Below are 18,689 nucleotides of genomic sequence, written 5' to 3' on the forward strand. Positions count from 1 at the left end.
GATGTTCTTTAGGGGCGGGAACTGTAATATTTCCAAGGTCAGATAAAAAAGGGTCGGAGAAGGGGATATCTAGATGATACATGGTGGTCATTTGGTGACCAATAGTGTTTATTGTACTTCCTTCTCGACCGACCGTATTCACTAATCATGTGACATTGCTCTATCAAAGTGATAAATTTCAAAATTAAAAAAACAATTACACTGGAAATGTAGTCTCTTAACTGTAAAATCGCCTGTTTTCATTATTGTTAAAAAAAAAACTTCGATGTGCCAACTTGCAGGGGTAAAACTGATAATGTATTTCCTATGGGCCCCTGTAAAACGTTTACCCGCAATACGTTGGTGTATGATATTTTTTAATAAAATATATCTTCCTTAATTATGCACCAATTAAGTAGTTTTGATATATAATTGAAGCCAAAATTACGCTCTACAAGTAACCTCTTACAGTAAAATTGCCATTTTTCATTGTTGCTCAAAAAAGCTTTGATGTGCCAACTTGCAGGGGTAAAACTGATAATCTATTTCCTACGGGCCCCTGTAAAACGTTTACCCGCAATACGTCGGTGTACGATATTTTTAATAAAATAATAACCAATTAAGTAGTTTTTGGTATTAAATTGAATCCAAAATAAGACTATACATGAACTATTGAAATTAAACGCATGAAATTAAACATTGTTAACGTGCAATTAACTTCAAGATAGAAAGCAATTTAATGTTTATCGAAACAATTTAATTGCCTTATCTGCAACGAATTTTTCTAATTATATTTATATAAAACCTGGTCGGTTTGATATCAACAAAATTTACCTGTTAATTATAATTTATAATAGGCAAAGGTATTTACAAAATAAACAAACCATAAAACCTTTCAATTTCCGAAGATTTTAAAATTGACAGTTTTTTGTTTTTTGACCTAAGTATATACCTGTTACCAGAAACCCTCATGGGACAATCTAGTGGTCGGTCTAGCTAGGCCTAGGAGCTTTCTTTCGAAGGACCAAAAAACCAAAATGTCAAGAATGGTAAACTCTTAAGAGACACACTAAACTTTTTAGGCAGCAAACCAACAAACCTATAGTGACAAAACAACAAAATTGAATCGAAAAATAACCAACCAGTCCTGGCGGGGGAAAAGAAAAAAATTGATTTAACAATTTTCTTTTATTTCAAAGTTTTAAGTCTTCTTGGAAAAAAATTTAAAGGAAAAGGTTAGATAATATAACATGATACCTTAAAAGAACGCCCTTTTTCTAAATATAAAAGGAAATATATTAAAAAGCAATAATAAATTATCTGCTATTACAAAATAATTAGCATTTAAAAAGTCTTAAAAACGAGGACTACTGCGCCATACACGCCATTGCTTTGGTGGCGTCTGCTAGCCTGAAAACATGAGCTTACCCTTCCTCAGGGCCGGAAATAAGCGCAGGACACTGGGCATTGTCCAATAAAATATTTAAATGTCCCATAATTTTTTTAAGGCTACTTTAATCCTAATTATTTTGTAGTAAGAGATCATTTACTTAAATATTTTTCCTTTTATATTTAGTAAAAGGTCGTTCTTTTAAGGTATAATTTTATATTACCATGAACGTTTCCTTTAAAACCAAATAGAACCAGGAGTAAATTTCGATTAAATTTGACTAGACTACTTATTTAAACCGTCACAAAAAAACCTAAATTTTTTCGAAGCTTGACTATGAAGATGCGACACTATTTTTGGGGTCTCCAGTGGACAATGTCTTATAATTTTTACAGTAAAAGGGGGGATCACTGGACACATGTCCTATAAGATTTTTGTTTTTCTTATTTCCGGCCCTGCGCTTCCTCACCTCACTCAGCCAATCCCGTACAGGTAAGTGGTTCGATTTAGCAGACGCCACTACACCAATTTTGGCGCTGTAGTTCTCATTTTTAAGGCTTGTTAAATCCTAATTATTTTGGAGTAAGAGATTTTTCCTTTTATATTTAGTAAAAGGTCGTTCTTTTAAACTATAATGTTATTATACCTGAACTTTTCCTTTAAATACCAAATAGAACCAGGAGTAAATTTCGATTAAATTTGACTAGACTACATATTTAAACCGTTACAAAAAAACCTTGCAAACTTAAGCCTTGGCGAAGTAACGATGTCCCCAAAGTTATGTATATATATATAAAAAAAATATAAAATAGTAAAAATGGATTCCAGAAATGGGACATATTCAAAACGCTAATGCCCTTATCTCTTAGAAACATACGAAAAAATGGCGACACCCCAAAAAGGACTGCGAGGAAAATGGTGGTGCCAACGTTAAAAAATATTACGCATAAGCTATTACTAAATTACTAAAGGTGCCACAGTCGCTCTAGAATTTCCCCCAGACAATAAATAAATAAATGTTAAAATTTACGAGGCGCTATATGCAAAATATTTCAAGTTACTTCATCCGGTTGCTAACGCAAATAAGGTGAATTAATAAAAAAATACAGTTTTTTATATACGTTTATACTGTATATAAAAGAAAGACTCTGAATTTATAAATGGAACAGATCCAATCCTAAATAATGATAATAATAAAATAGGGAGCCAAAAGAAAAAAAAATAATTTAAAACTGCCGCTTTAGCTATAGCTTTTGACTGAAAAATGTTCACCCATATGACACACTGTCGGATTTTAAGTCCGTGACACATAAGATACGATAGAGGGAGGAAGGAAGATGAGGAGAGAACTTGTTTCCATGGTTACCCGGTGTACTGGAGCGCGCTTTATAAATGGGGGCCTGTCGGTAAAGAGAGAGAGAGAGAGAGAGAGAGAGAGAGAGAGAGAGAGAGAGAGAGAGAGAGAGAGAGAGAGAGGAAGAGGAAGGAGAAGGAGAAGGAGGCTTAGGAAAAGGATGGAGGAAGAATTCATCTCTCTCTCCTCATCCCGAGCTTCTTCCAGCATCCCCAGCATCTTCCATTCCTCCCTCTTTATGTAGAATGTCTAGACACTGCACATCAGAGCGGGTTCTACCTTCAACCCTTTTCCATCCCCATTTAGGTAAAGCAATACCCTTCCGAGGGGTCGCCTACTTAAACGAAAGATTAAAGGTAAAATACTCCTAGTCTTAGATCATTCGTTATATTGCTAAAAATGCTATAGAATAATTAATTATAATTCTCAAATTTGGATAGGTAATTAACTATTAACTTTTAATTAACAAACGCCTGGAAGATTCCATTCATGTTATGGACAAGCGAGGCGGAAAGTATATTTCTTTATTTCCTAACAGGAATGTAACGCAATCTTCCAGGAGTAATGTCTGCACCCAAGGTTTGTTAACTAAAAGCTAATTGTTAATTAAAATGCTAATTTGAGATCTATTTGAAGTTATTGAGTCTAGCATTCTTAACAGTAACGAATGATTTAAGGCCAAGAAAAAAAAATTTCTTGAATCTTTCGTTCGTTCAGTATTAAATAAAAACGAAGTTAATCATAAAATGAAAGGCCAGATCACATTGTGAAAATAAAGAAAATTATAAAAGATGTTTCTGATAAGTCTGAAATAAATTAAATGGTATGTTCTTAGGGTCAAAATGAGTGGAAAGTGTCATCAAAGAACATGGGGTCAACAACATTTAGTTAAGGCCCCCAAAACATAGATTTTCCCTAAAACAAGGAAATAGTTGAACACGTGAAGTAACACATATCAGTCTTCAATTTAAGAACGTTACTGGACCTTATCTAGCAGAAGTGTGGTACTATTAAATGAGTAGAACTTAAGTGAGCATAGGCTGGCAAACTAAAGCTAATTACACCACGTGTCTAACTATTTCTTCTTGTTTTAGGAGCAAATCCATGTTTGGGAGCCCATACCTCTCCCAGGGTTCGGAGGAAATTTTATATTGAAAATCCCTGGCCTTTCTAGTTTATCCCTGACCAAATTTTGCCACCAAGGAATATCCCTGAGCATTTTAAGGTGTTTACTAGTGTCCACTTCACCATCCCTGGCCCATATTTAGCATTGTTCGAAGGAGTGCACTTTCCACTCAGTTTTGACCCCATGTTAATTCATGCCAGACTTATTAGCAGGTGTTAGACCTCTCACATACATCTTTAAAACCATCCTGAATCTCCCCCACATCGCGCTTATTTGTTGGTCTCTCTAAAATAAAAACTAGAGTAAATTCAGGTTGAAAGGAAGATATAGATTATGTATGTGCTTCTATGGCTATTGAAATCTGGCCGTAACGGTTACCAGCATATAGTGTCGAGGACCAATATCATCATCTCGACTCCTAACGAGTCCCGAGGCATCGAGCTAGGAACCGACCATACACATTTACCGAAATGAAAATAATATTTCACTTCATTTCAACGCGATATTTTTGAATGAAGACGCCCAAGTATGCCCCCCGATTTTAAAGGAGTAGTATCATTGAATCACCTTAATAAATCTCTTAATCTTAAAGATAAAGTGATTGGGAAATATATACAGGGTGTTCCAAAAGGGGAGTAGGATATGGACAATCAATATTTAGTCGACAATAGACCGATAAAAATATTCGCCTACTAGTTGTTTTTACCGCAATACACAAGGTTCCGAGAGGCTCAAAAGTGTGATCCTTCATGATTGGTCAGAATATGTGGGCAACTTAGTAGAGCGTTTTAAACCATTAACCCTATGCCTGGTTGGCCGTCAAAAACAACGTGTTGCCAAATCTTTTTCAACGTTTTCCGATCAGGCACGAAAATAAGGTTTTAAGTATTTTTCAGGATAAAGCAGACTCTTCTCTTATAGCATTATAAGACTCGTGAGTCGTGTAGAGCTGTAGGTCGTCGTTTCCAAGGCTTAACCTCTATTTGTAAACTGATAATTAACCATTTAAATAACAATAAAAAAGGTGCTAAGCCTTAACTGCGTTGTTTATAACAACAAGAACTCTAAGCAGACGACAAGTAAAAATAATAATAAAAAACTTCGTAGTTCAAGGACTTCAAGTAGAAATTAGATTCGAGAATAATATAAACCGAACCGAACTCACTCCAATTTCAAAATCCAGTACTACTGAGGGAAAAACCACTTACATGCGAATTCTTTTTATCGGTCTATTTGTATTAATTATTATTTTAAAATTAAAAACTAAGAATGTTCAGGTTTAAGGTGTTACTTTCCCTTTAAGAGTAGTAACGATCTGTGGTCGCTGCTTCGAATCTTCCCGCATTCCCATCCCAAAGCACTATAAATTCCAGCAGAGAATTCCGAATTTTCAAATGTTATTGAAGCAGCTTGCTAAGTATGTACTTTTCAATTACTAACTAAATGAAAAGTCAGGCGTACTAATACGCAATGTTAAACTCCATAAAAAAGAAAATAGTTCTTATCAAGTAATATGTAGTCTATACAGATTTAAGCTTTCCTAGTGAAAATTATAAACCATACGGTGCCAATGTTTGCGTAAACATTACAGGCAAAAGTTTACCAAACTTGTTATTTCCATCGAAAAGATTTTTCTTAAATATATAGAGACCGAGCAGATTATATATATTGGCCTTTTCTTCAATGTTTATATCAGACCATTTGAATTAAGAAAGAATTAAGACCGAAATCTAACAGTTCAATTTGAACCACCAATAAACTTGGCTCGCACAGAGCGTGTCAACATTGAACCGGAATTAAAACTAAACGAGGGCTGGGATTTTGTCTATCCCCTTTAGTGAAAACTATCTACTGATAAAGTACACTGTACCATAAGAAAAGGGTACCGCGGAAGTATACGTAATGTAATCAAACGCGCGTGTAAATTAGTCCGTTCATTCACAATATGAAATTCGCTGTATAGCTTTTCGGAAGATGGACTATCATAACTTAACTATCGTTGACTACACATTATAGTTTTCACTAAAAGTGGTTATGCCTTTCCTCAAGTGTTGCAAGACGGTTGTTGAACCAAGCGACTGCAGACAGAAAGGCTAGCAGTTAGTTTAAATCAGTACTTTATGCTAACATGGCTCAGCGAGGGCCTAATAATGCTGAATTTAGGTTAACACAGCCGAGAGATAGTGTAAAAATATTTCCCATTTAGTGAAAACTATCCACTTGAATTTATACAAACCGATTTCACTGAATTTTCCAGGTTTTTCCCCATATATATTTTAATCAAATTAAACTTACGTTGTTCTTTGGTGCTGAATTTATTTCTTTAACTTGAACAATCGGATTCGGCTGAAAGCGCGCGAACGATATATGAAAAATGTCAACGTGCTCTAAAGCAGACGATAATCCACCTTATTCCCTATCGCCGGAAGTTAGGCCTATCTCGGGATTCGTGGGGAGCGAGCAAGGTTCTTATAGAAACTTCGTATTATAAGGTTGGCTTATAAAGCCGTTTTTTAAAACGAAAAATCTGGCTCAAAAAACGGGGGGCAATACTTTGGTTTTTTCCCTGCTTATGACGTGGTTGGATCCCGGGGAACCAAAGGAAACAAGACTTCGCGTTTGAGCATCCTCTCGAATAATGGCCCGTTCCTCCTATAGGAGGAAACTTAAACGCGGGAAGCCGAGAGGCGAGAACCCAGTAACGAGCGAGTGCGAAGTTTGTTTGGCCGGGGACCGGGGGACTTGCCGCGTCCTGACTCCTACGGCGGTTGCTTAAAAATGAAAATTAAAAATTTCGAGCTTTGAAAGTTTTTCAAGTTTTAAATAAGGTAACCATAAAGGATTAAAAGGACCCCTTTTATGCTAATTTCAAGCAATACAAGAGTGGTATTACTATTAAACTCTAAATTTCATAAATTATAGCGGCCAAGGCTTAGCTACAACTTTCCATTAAGAATTAAGATTGAACATCAATTCAATTGTAATCTGCCTATTTTTAAATTATTTCCTCAATACCCAAGAGAAATAATTTTAATTACATAAAGATGAGAACGCATATCAGGATAAAATTCATAAATTTAACTACTCTGGGTGAAGCGCAAGAAAGGAAGCGGGAGAGAAGAAAAATATTCCACTTCACGCATTTTGCTAAGACAGACATTTTTGAAATCCGCGTAATACCCCCAAAAATCTACTTCCCAAAGGCTGTTGGGATCCAGCTACGTCACTCGCAACGGCCCGGAGAGGAGAGAGAATTTTTCTTTCGGCGATACCTTTTTTTTCGCAAATAAGCACCCCTTGGGGAGCGAGTATCGGGAAAAAGCTCAAAAAAGTCGTCCGTCGTCTGCTACAAAGGCTTTTATTCGGGAAAGGCGTTTTTAAGCGGGTAAACGGTTTAAATATCAACTTTAATAGGTTTCTAACTAGTAATAATGACTAGATATAACTCAGGTAAGTAAAAATTATTAATAAACCTTAAGAATAAGTTATATTTTATAACTGACATACCGATTTTAGTCCGATTTGGATGTTTCAAATGTTTGAGCATGGTTTGAGGGTGATTAACTGATGTCAGCCTCAGGTTGTTGAAGCTTGTATTGTATAGAATAGTTCGAAAACGTAAACAGTAAAAGGTATATAATGATTTTAAAAATATTCAAAGGTATAGTAAATGAAAGTATCGTATGAATATTTCTGCTTTTAGTTTCGGAACGTTGAATCGCTTTCGGTGGGTGAAATATTTTGTTGTTATTTAGTTGCGGCATAGAATATGCGTCCTTGTTCAGTTTGAAAACGTAAACAGTAAAAGGTAGGGTCAGTGTGCCTAACTTTGGACAGCTGCAACTTTAGACACTTTTATTATAAAAATCATATTTAATTACTGGATGCGTCAAATTGATAATGAAATAGCTTATTTTAAAGCTTAGAATGTGAGGAATTTAGAAAAAAATACTTCAAAGTCGTAGAATAACATCCGACTACGTTATGAGCCAAATTAGCCCACTCCCCAAACTCGTCCATTTAAATTACGGCCAAATTTGACGGGGGTCAACCCTTTGGTCCCGGGAAATAAGGTTTGACGAAAATTAGAGAAATCATACCTGAACAAACTAGAAACCATTCGAAAGAGCAACTTTTTGGCTTCATAATCCGTATTTTAAACACTGTCTTACGCGGGAAATTCGACGAAATATTCAGCTTTAAAAACACCTGGGCAAATTTCTAACTTTGGACACTTTCATGCTGGCCGATTTCTCCGTTTGTTAACACTAATTAACTCGCGATATTAGCCTTTTTTAGAGTTTAAAACAATAAGGGACACGTCCTCAGTTTGTTAAAATTGTTACGCGGCAAACAGCGCGCCAAAATAGGCCTAGGCCCTATATACCTAAAAACCTACATAAGTAGCCCCATATTTAATAAAGTTTGTTTTAAAGAAATTTCTGATTTTTTATATATTTTAGGCATACGTCTAGGTCGGCCTAAGCCTATATTTTTACTTTTGAAATTGTGATTCGCCTAATGCGTCCCCAAGTCACCCTTTTTTCGCTGTCCAAAGTTAGGAAGGGGTGTCCAAAGTTAGGAAGGGGGCGTCCAAAGTTACATAGAAGTGTCCAAAGTTGAGCACGAATTCGGCCTTTGGGGAACTCTACTTTGTGAAAAATGTATTCCATTTAAAAAGTTGAAAACTTGTGAGAATGTGTCTTAAGAATGCTTCTCTCCATTGCTTTTTTAATTTTGAGTCTAACATATAAGCAACGGAAGTTATTCAAGGTTATGCAAAAAGTGTCCAAAGTTATGCATACTGACCCTATATAATGATTTTAAAAATATTCAAAGTATCGTATGAATATTTCTGCTTTTAGGTTCGGAACGTTGAATCGCTTTCGGTGGGTGAAATATTTTGTTTAGTTTCGGCATAGTATATGCGTCCTTGTTTAGTTTGAAAACGTAAACAGTAAAAGGTATGTAATGATTTTAAAAATATTCAAAGGTATAGTGAATGAAAGTATCGTATGAATATTTCTGCTTTTAGGTTCGGAACGTTGAATCGCTTTCAGTGGGTGAAATATTTTGTTTAGTTTCGGCATAGTATATGCGTCCTTGTTTAGTTTGAAAACGTAAACAGCAAAAGGTATGTAATGATTTTAAAAATATTCAAAGGTATAGTGAATGAAAGTATCGTATGAATATTTCTGCTTTTAGGTTCTAGGCCTAGACACAATATTGAAAATGCCTAAAGCTAAAGATAAAACGGCTACAGGGAAAAAAAACGTTCCCAGAAAAAATGAAGAGGATGCCTTTGATAATCCAAGACCTTCAACGTCAAAGTCAAAAGATACATTTAATAATCCAAGACCTTCAACGTCAAAGTCAAAAGATACAGATTCCGATAAACGTTTGTATTGCATTTGCCGAACGGCAAATGACCCAATGAAAATGATGATACAATGTGACGTGTGCTCTGAATGGTATCATCCTATGTGCATTGGATTGGACGAAGAGAATGCTGAGAGAATGGATGATTTCGTGTGTGAGGCTTGTACGGAAGTTCTTCGAATAAATCCTTCGTTATCTGAACAAGGACTGATCCGCCTTCAAGGAAGGGTTTCTCCCAAGGAAGGCTGGTGCGACAAAGTCATTCTCAAAAATATGACAGATAATTCAATAAATGACTTCATTAAGTCAAAATCACACCAAAATCAAGGATGGGGTCTCTTTCGCGAGGGAGCCATCATTCGTGTAGAAACAAATGAACAAGACAGTTTATCTTTCATTAGAGCGGTGTGTGAACCATCTATGAGAAAAATTAACTACATATTACATTTATGTTTTACGACTGATAGTTGCAAAATTAAATGGGCCACATGCTCGTGTCCTGCGGGAATTAATGGTCAGTGTAAACACACAGCTGCAGTTCTTTACGAAGTCCTAGATATGGTGCGGTTAGGAGTCGATACAATACTTAAAGGCTCTTGCACAAGCAAGCTACAAATGTGGCATGTAAAACGCCCTGAAACTGACGAACCATTGCTATTTAGCGATATACGCTTTGTCAAACATGACCCAGAAAAGCCCCAGAAATCTGATCTCGGTTGTGTCGTTAAAACACATGACCCAATGCCTGATTGGGCGCAACCAGTCACCAAAGAGAAGATTCAGCAGCTTGTTCATTTATTCAAAAAAATTGATAACTTGCCTGTTATCAATACAATTGAAAGTAACGGTTGTGTGCCAGTTCTTCCGCGAGTAACATGCCCTGTTACTTCAGATTTATACTCGAAACTTTGGCAGTCCATTGAGAATACTTTGGAATATTGTTTGCCCTCGGAACATTTAAACTTAACCGATGAAGAAATTAACGTTTTAAAGATAATAAGCGTAAATTTAAAAGAATCGAAAGTGATAGAGGAAAAAACGAGATTGCAAAGTCGTAACCCATTCTGGTTTAAACAACGCGCACTCAGACTAACGGCCTCAAATTTTGGATGTTTCTCAAAAATGAAAGACAATACGGATCGAGTAAATACTTTCGTGCAAAAAAGGAAATTTTTCACCACCCCCTCAGTTCGACACGGAATCAGATATGAAGAAGCTGCTTTCGCTCTGTTCGTCTCCAAAATGAAACTTCAAGATCATTCAACTGTTGGGCTGCTTGTTAACCCCAAAATTCCCTTCCTAGGTGCTAGCCCAGATCGAATTATTGTAAAAGATGACAAAATCTACCTTGTTGAGGTAAAATGCCCATTCTCTCTGTACCAAAAGAAGAAGACAATCGCTCAAAGAGCTCAAGAAAAAGATTTCTACTTGACTTTCAATGCAGAACGAAATCTATACGAAATACAAGAAACCCACGACTATTATTACCAAATACAGGGGCAACTGCTAGTTGCTAATGTCGAAGAATGTTTTTTTGTTGTACACGTCCCACCATCTGATCTAGAGTATGCTATAGTTAAGAGAAACGACAACTTTATTAATTCTGTGATGTACCCAAAACTTTGTACCACGTATTATGATTATTTGTTACCATATTTTGCAGAAGAGTTGGCATCTGGTAACAAAGGGGGGATGAATAAATAAGGAAAAACCTAGTCACTACTGCGTAATATTAATTTATTTGAAAAAAATAGGCTTCATTCTCGGATTAAAGGTCCACAGAAATTTGATAAATGACAACAAATCATGTAGATTTTATCAAGAACAGGAGACAATGTAATAGGAATGACACCCTGTAGTATTTGAAACTCTTTCACCTTCCTTATAGCCCGTTCAATATGTATCCTATTCTTAGCAATATCCCTGCTTTTGTTCACCTCTTTTTCCGTAAACTGATCACGATGACCTAGATAGTCTGGAATGCTTAGATTAATTTTTCTAGCTTCCAATTCCTTTCTGATATCAAAACCCCTATCGGCCATTACTAGATCCCCTTCTTCGAGTTGGTCAATTAAATGACAATGGTTGACCAGTTTCTTATCGGAGGTTCGCCCAGCGTAGATATTTGAAAAATAAGTTATATGTCCATTTGGGCCTGGTGAAATGGCAAATAAACCTTTAGCAGTGTTGCTATGTTTGTACGAACTAAAAGTTTCGCGTTGAGCGTTAGTCGCTGATGGCATGTTGATGTAAAATTCGCTACAATCTAGAATAACCCTCAAATTTGGAAAATGTCTCTTTATAACATCTGGAGTTCTTAAGTTTACTTCCTTTGCTGTGGGCCAAATGGGCAAACATTGCAATTTCTTGGGCAAAAATAAAATCCAGGTGTTCAGTATTTTGGATATATAACCTTGAGAAACATTATATAAGTCCCCCAATACTTTTTCGGGTAAATTTTTCCTCAGACGAACAAGTACTATAAAAAATTCTTCGAGTGGACTTAGTTTTCTGGGGCGACCAGGTTTTCGCAACGCTGACTCATAAAGGTTTACGTCGTCATCACCAATTTCTGGATTATTTGGGTGTTTACCAACATACTTTAGTCCATTGGCTTCGGGTAGCAAAAATTGATAAAAACTCCACAAATGGGTATAGGACGGAAACCCTGTATAATATTTGATGTCGGCAGCGCTAAGAAATCTTAGTATTGAGAATTTTTCTTGTCCTAATTGTTTAAGCAGGTCTAAATTTTTAACTTTCAATTCTTCTTTGCTTGGACTGCACACAGATGATAATGATAGTGGTGTAATAGAGGTTCCTGCACTCTCTGATGCTGTTGCAAAATTTTCAGAATTTTGCGACTGGCTAGGTAACGAAGACCCAGGACTATCCAATGCTTGTGTTGTTTGGCGTTGTTTAAGTATAGTTTTCACCGCCGTTTGGTCTTGATCATCCGTTTCAGGTTGTTGGATGGTTTCGCTAGAAGCAAATAAAAATTAAATGATACGATATTAGGGGCGAATATCGTTCTAACCAGCAATTACTAAGTTTCTGCTACTTGGAATTTTTTATATATCATTTACCCCATAGTAATTTCTCACTGACTTTAAAGGGATCCACCATAGGCTTCCAGCCCTGGTCTAACTACTGTTAAGCAGAATGCCTACCCGCCCGCCGCGACAGCAGCACCATTCCTCAAGGCCAAAGAGCTGGGTGTTTTCCCCTGGGAACTATAGTCAAACCAGCGAGAGAATAGCGCTGAGCCCCATAGGCTAACATGTATTTCAACGCTATTCTCTCGCTGGTTTGACTATAAAAGAGGACTTAAACCCAAAAAGTTCTGGCGAGCCAGACTTAAAGGTTTCCAAACAGTGACGTTGTTCTTAGTTGTATAATTGGCTTGTTCAATGTGTGCGGGTGTGCGCAACGTTTGTAGCGAAAGATTCCTTGTTAGCAGAAACATTTTCCAGATTTAACTCACTTGGTGTGATAGCTATGATATTCTTTCAAGTAATGCAGCGTTTGCACTATTGCTTCCTGATCTGACATTTTTTCAGCCAAAGTGTGGTTTCCAGCCTCACTGTTGCTTCGTGCGCTCAGTTCTTCTATGGTTAATCCCTCGGTGACTAACGAGATCAAACTTTTTGGTTCAATAGCTGCATCAGATTCTTCATTTGCATTCAAGATAGGAACAGCAAAAACATATTGCGGATCTTGAGACCAAGGAAATTCAGAAGGCAATGCATCGCTTTTCAAATACCGCTTTTTGCCTTTTCTTTCTTTATACTGCTCCTCCTTGAAATGCAACGAACATATAACGGTTCCCTTCTTAATGCGTGCAATATCAATCTGAGCAACATTCGCCCATTCAATTTTCCTCAGTTCATTTTTAGGGAACTCGTGAAATGATATATTGTCTGTAGGTTTTGAGCTTTTACTTTTGCAACCAGCAACAGCACACATGTGAACCATCTTTTATACAACTTTATAAGTTTCTACACTATCTATATCGAAGAGCACCGTTTGAATATATAACATGGACTACAAACTGCCTGTATTAGCAAAAACAACAGTTTGTTAATATACAATGTTTGCTTACACATTTTCAAAATTTAACTTAATATATTTTACATACTTCTGAAAAAAGGACGCATATACTATGCCGAAACTAAACAAAATATTTCACCCACTGAAAGCGATTCAACGTTCCGAACCTAAAAGCAGAAATATTCATACGATACTTTCATTCACTATACCTTTGAATATTTTTAAAATCATTACATACCTTTTACTGTTTACGTTTTCAAACTAAACAAGGACGCATATACTATGCCGAAACTAAACAAAATATTTCACCCACCGAAAGCGATTCAACGTTCCGAACCTAAAAGCAGAAATATTCATACGATACTTTCATTCACTATACCTTTGAATATTTTTAAAATCATTATATACCTTTTACTGTTTACGTTTTCAAACTGAACAAGGACGCATATTCTATGCCGCAACTAAATAACAACAAAATATTTCACCCACCGAAAGCGATTCAACGTTCCGAAACTAAAAGCAGAAATATTCATACGATACTTTCATTTACTATACCTTTGAATATTTTTAAAATCATTATATACCTTTTACTGTTTACGTTTTCGAACTATTCTATACAATACAAGCTTCAACAACCTGAGGCTGACATCAGTTAATCACCCTCAAACCATGCTCAAACATTTGAAACATCCAAATCGGACTAAAATCGGTATGTCAGTTATAAAATATAACTTATTCTTAAGGTTTATTAATAATTTTTACTTACCTGAGTTATATCTAGTCATTATTACTAGTTAGAAACCTATTAAAGTTGATATTTAAACCGTTTACCCGCTTAAAAACGCCTTTCCCGAATAAAAGCCTTTGTAGCAGACGACGGACGACTTTTTTGAGCTTTTTCCCGATACTCGCTCCCCACGAATCCCGAGATAGGCCTAACTTCCGGCGATAGGGAATAAGGTGGATTTACATTTCACTTTCAGTAACTTATTAGCGCTGGACATAAACTAGGCAATTCTCTGGCAACGCGGCGCAGGCTTGGAAATAAGGTTTATTTCTGAACTAGTCCTCCGGACCAGTGACCCCCGATGTCTTAAATATGAAACTGGTCCCAGGACCAGTGACCCTTCCCCTATTTATTTTTCTACTGGTCCCAGGACTTGTGGTCGTTCTCTCTTCTAAAAAAATCTCTCTCGGCCTAGGGTTGTATACACAACTGGACTCATGGAATCGAAATTTATGTTAAAATGAAAATAATTAAAGAGGTCCCCATATCAATTTTTAATAAAAGTAGGAATTAATAAACTAGTCATTGGGACCAGTGACCCTCACGTTTTGAATAAAAAAAGTGGTCCAAGCTATTAATAAACTGGTTTTTGACCTGTAAACCTGTCTTATTTCCTAGCCTGAACGCGGGAGCCAGTGAGTATATTTAATCTGCCTCAATCGTGTGGAGTAATAACTACGGGAATGGTTTTTTTTATATAGATGAAGCAACCCCTTCAGAGCAAACTTACTCAAACCCACAAATTTCCCTGATTTTTACTAAAAATTCTAAATTTTCCCGAGTTTTTTTGTCAACTATTTATGAACCCTTAGCATGAGATTGAAAATAATATTCCATAATTTAAATAAAACCTAATTCATGGACAAGTTTTTCAAATATTATACCTGAAAGAGAGAAGTGACGAATTTTCTATATCTACTTCAGCGAAAAATAATTATTTTAATATTTTGCTTCACATAAATATTTCCAATGTAATAAAATCAGTACAGACGCCTTGTTTATATCCAACAAGTTTTAAACCAATTATGGTCGGATAATAAACCCACAAACCAAGATAAACTCGCCCCCGCAGTCCGCAAGAAAACCAAGGCCCGCAAATAAAGAAACCCGTTTCAGTTTTAGTTTTTGTTTTATCTCGAATAGGGGCTGAGTTTGGCCACATATAGACTCAAACCTTCAAAACTAAGCTAGCTAAAGAGTGTCTCCCATGTAAATTCATTTGATATGCCGTAGTGCGGCGGTGCTTAAGTAAAAAAAAAAAAGAATCCGTCCATCCTTCGAAGAAAATACCAGAAAAGAGACCAGAAGAAGGATATAGGGAGGATGGTCTCTCAAGAAACCCCCCATCTCATTTGAATATTAAACCTTTTTCCGATAGAGCTAAGAGTAATAGTAAAACTTGCTCACGGGATCTAATCAAAATCACTGGGGTTTTTTTCAACCCCCTTCATTTTCCACTCTTATAAGAAGTTGATTAATTTTTACCGTCTGACGTTATCAAATGGCTATGTATATTAATTTAGGATTAGGGCTAGGAAACAGACAAGTTGCTCCAACGTATAACCTTTAAAATGATTCGATTGGATAGTGCTACTCATAATTATAGTACAATGAAGCTAAGTGTGATAATTAGTCCGGATTAGTCAAGCTAATTAGGGTTAGGTAATGCAGGGAGAAAAGAGGTATGATGGAGTCGAAATGATGGGAGATATGCGGCAATGCGGTGTGCCTTAAGTATTAACGCCCCTACTCTTGTGTTTAGGCAATTGTTAAGTGCTGCCACGTAGCGCCATGGTTCTTGTACGAGAACTAGCTAACTTCTTTTGTTAAAACACAGGGGGCATCATCAATGTTTCCGCACCGCTCGATCCTACCCTAACGTAGAGCATGCTGGGAGAACTTCGTTGCCTTAGTTTGGGGTACAGACTGTGCAACGTTTTAGGTATGGAGGTTTCTACTCTATCCTTCTCTCCTTCAAGGGGGATGTATTTTGAACCCTGATAACTTCAAATATAAAGCTCAACCAAGTACCTCTCTGTAATTCTGCAGAATAACTACATCGATTTTGTTACCGCGTACTGCAATTATTTATACGAAGTTGGAAGACTGTACTTAGCGACATCTTTTGCCTTATGAACCGTGAAGTTTGTTAAGGATAAATCATGAAGTTATTAGTTTTAAGTCTAAATTTATACTAAAATACTAAATTATCTGAATTCTGTACAACCCCAACGTGGTCAATCAATTTTGATTGAACTAAAGCAAAATTGAGATTTATTGATTGATTTTTTTTTAAAAGGGTCGGTTTGGAGGCACGTGTGATAGTGAATAATTTAACGCTAGTGTCCGTCAAAAGAGGGCGTTACTATCGTGAGTCGTGGAATGTCTGACTGTGACAGTAATACGTAGAACTAATAGGAATCATTGCGTAGCCCACTTTTTCAAAGAATCTAGGCGGATTTTGAGGGAAGAGCTAAACTAATCATTATGTATGACGAATTTTACCTCGCGAATAATCTATATATTGCTGCACATTGCTGGGCATCTTATCTCAGGTTGCTACCAACCAATGAAATCATAGTTAGAAAGACGTCAGAATTATAGAGTGCTGTCAGATCCAAGGTTAAACGTCACGAGTCTGCCTTTAGCAATGGGCGGCCATGACAGTTACCGTTTTTTCTTTATGGGAAAACAGCATGGGTGACGTCACACCGGCGCTTCTGACAGCACTCTATAGGCTAAGCCGTGATGGATAGTACTCAAGCTAGTCCGGCCCACAAAACCCGCATGGAAATATACATGGGAAATATGTCTGGCACAATTATTCCTATTTACTCTGTATACCTGGTTAGGACTCGCGTCGAGAGATCTTATTGGGCCTTGCAGAAGAATTGCAAAAGAGACAGACACACTTAGGCCTAATTAAATAAAATTTGTTATTGTAAGAGGTCCAGAAAAAAATGTTGAGCACAATGAGCATAGAGGCATACATTTCATTTATACATTGTCCGTGGCGCCTACCTTTAAGCAGTGACAGATCATCATAGAAGTCCGTTGCACCACTTACCCTGCTAAACCCTCAGTACTGAATGACCTTGATATACCAGAATTCTAACCTCCACTTGTTTTTATGGCGTTGTATTTGTCTCGACAGAGCATTATCCAGCTTCATTATCCCCAGTATATAGGGTTTATAAGGTGTTAAGTCGTACGACGAAATCGTAGGAATTGAAACAACTGACATAACAATAACTGTAAAACATTGTATTTCTTTCAATAATATTTGTTTACATCCTCTATGGAATGTTTTTTTTTCACGAATCTATGTCTACTATTGTTTAAAATAACATCACAATAAATATAAATACTAATAGCGATGTTTCTTTGTTTGTTTCTTTAAATTTCTCATCAAACCTTTCAACGATACAAATTTACAAATACCCATAGAACCAAATTAATAAATTTTATCTATTATTTATAATAGTTTTTAAAGACTGAAGAATTGAACTTCAACATCATGACGAATCTGTACGAATATATATATATATTTCCACTTGGATATCAACTTAAAAAGGCTACAATGTCAAAGGTTTATAAGTATAAACAATAAGTATACTTCGTTGAAGCTTGCTCTCGCCATGTAATACGAGAAACGCCCCTTTACCTGTCAGAATAATGTTGACCCCCTCTTTCACGACTGTATCACAGGGAACACGCTCGAATAGAGTGGTACTGAGAGGGGAGGAGCTACTGGGACGTGACGTCAATACAGGTAGTCTAAATTGTAGGGCTGACGACTTTCAATATAGTCGCCGAAACCGAGGTAAGAGAAAGGAGTCACGTGACGGTTCGTAGTAGCGGGCTATAGGCTCCTTAAAGTAGAATATGCAAGTTCTAGTACCAAGAATTAACATTTGGATCGCCCAAATGAGAAGTATTTTCTCTAAACCCAAATTTGACCTCCAAAAATATCTCCGATTCGTTGGTTCTTGTAGAGGGTTGAGAGGAGGGTCGTTTGCTTCTCATTTTACATGGCGTCTACAGCCATAGGATGGGAACTGTGAACGAAGTACACTTTTTGTTTATAACTATGAGCTTTTGATAATATTAAATTAAAACTTATAAAAATTACTAATAGAAAATTTGGTAATATCCTATTGGATAGAATCCCGTTGGATCGAATTCAAATTTCTAAAATTGTAGCCAAATTTAAAACAATTTATAGCCCAAAGAGCGATTTTCTACTGAATGGGAATATTTAAATGGAAGAGCTTTCGACTGAATGGGATGGGTTTACACATATAAAATCATAGCGTTTTCCTTGAGTTGCCGGGCTCCAGTAGCGCAATGGATAAAGTGATTTGGATGACCGAAGAAGTTAAGCAGCATCGAGCGCCGTCAGTACTTGGGAGGGAGATCTCTTAATGGTAAGGTTAGATTACGTTAGGTATGGTTAGGTTAGGTTAAGACAATTTCCAAAAATGGGAGTTATTTTCTGAAATTTATTGAAGAATGTTATTGGTGAACGCATATTATTTGCTGCAGTATCTAGAAGTTTAATAAGAAAATCAATTTTATTTTTAGGTTAGGTTAGGTTAGGTTAGGTTAGGTTTGGTCAGGTTAG

The 18,689-nt window shown here is 36.5% G+C and overlaps 1 protein-coding gene and 1 long non-coding RNA gene across 6 annotated transcripts in view; both read right to left on the reverse strand.

The window, feature by feature from the left end:
* The window catches only part of LOC149717251 (uncharacterized), a 139,409-nt gene extending 133,197 nt beyond the window's left edge, over positions 1-6,212 (reverse strand). The window contains exon 1 of the long non-coding RNA XR_016366352.1: positions 6,145-6,212. This is a non-coding gene — a long non-coding RNA (uncharacterized LOC149717251). The remainder of the gene's footprint in view (positions 1-6,144) is intronic.
* A 4,773-nt stretch (positions 6,213-10,985) lies between these two features.
* On the reverse strand, positions 10,986-14,243 carry LOC149717255 (uncharacterized). 5 transcript variants are annotated; one of them, XM_089837238.1, is made up of 7 exons: positions 14,045-14,243; positions 13,863-13,978; positions 13,687-13,791; positions 13,517-13,615; positions 13,367-13,445; positions 12,713-13,283; positions 10,986-12,210 (listed from the first exon to the last, which is right to left on the reverse strand). In XM_089837238.1, exons 6-7 carry the CDS (start codon positions 13,201-13,203, stop codon positions 10,986-10,988), a joined length of 1,716 nt encoding a protein of 571 aa, XP_089693364.1. In that variant the 5' UTR covers positions 13,204-13,283; positions 13,367-13,445; positions 13,517-13,615; positions 13,687-13,791; positions 13,863-13,978; positions 14,045-14,243. The 5 variants fall into 5 exon arrangements, with proteins under 5 accessions (XP_089693364.1, XP_089693366.1, XP_089693367.1 ...); XM_089837240.1 differs by lacking the exon at positions 13,517-13,615; XM_089837241.1 differs by having other exon boundaries at positions 13,687-13,978.
* Positions 14,244-18,689: the final 4,446 nt, after the last annotated feature.

This window comes from Phalangium opilio, unplaced genomic scaffold (assembly GCF_054372755.1).
Source record: "Phalangium opilio isolate 3A_F unplaced genomic scaffold, DU_Popi_V2 ptg000003l_1, whole genome shotgun sequence".
Lineage (NCBI taxonomy): Eukaryota > Metazoa > Arthropoda > Arachnida > Opiliones > Phalangiidae > Phalangium > Phalangium opilio.

Coding starts and splice junctions, on each gene's coding strand:
- LOC149717255 (XM_089837240.1), bottom strand. CDS start 13,203: ATGGTTCACATGTGTGCTGTTGCTGGTTGCAAAAGTAAAAGCTCAAAA. Junction 12,211..12,712: donor TATCATAGCTATCACACCAA/GTGAGTTAAATC, acceptor ATTTGCTTCTAG/CGAAACCATCCAACAACCTG.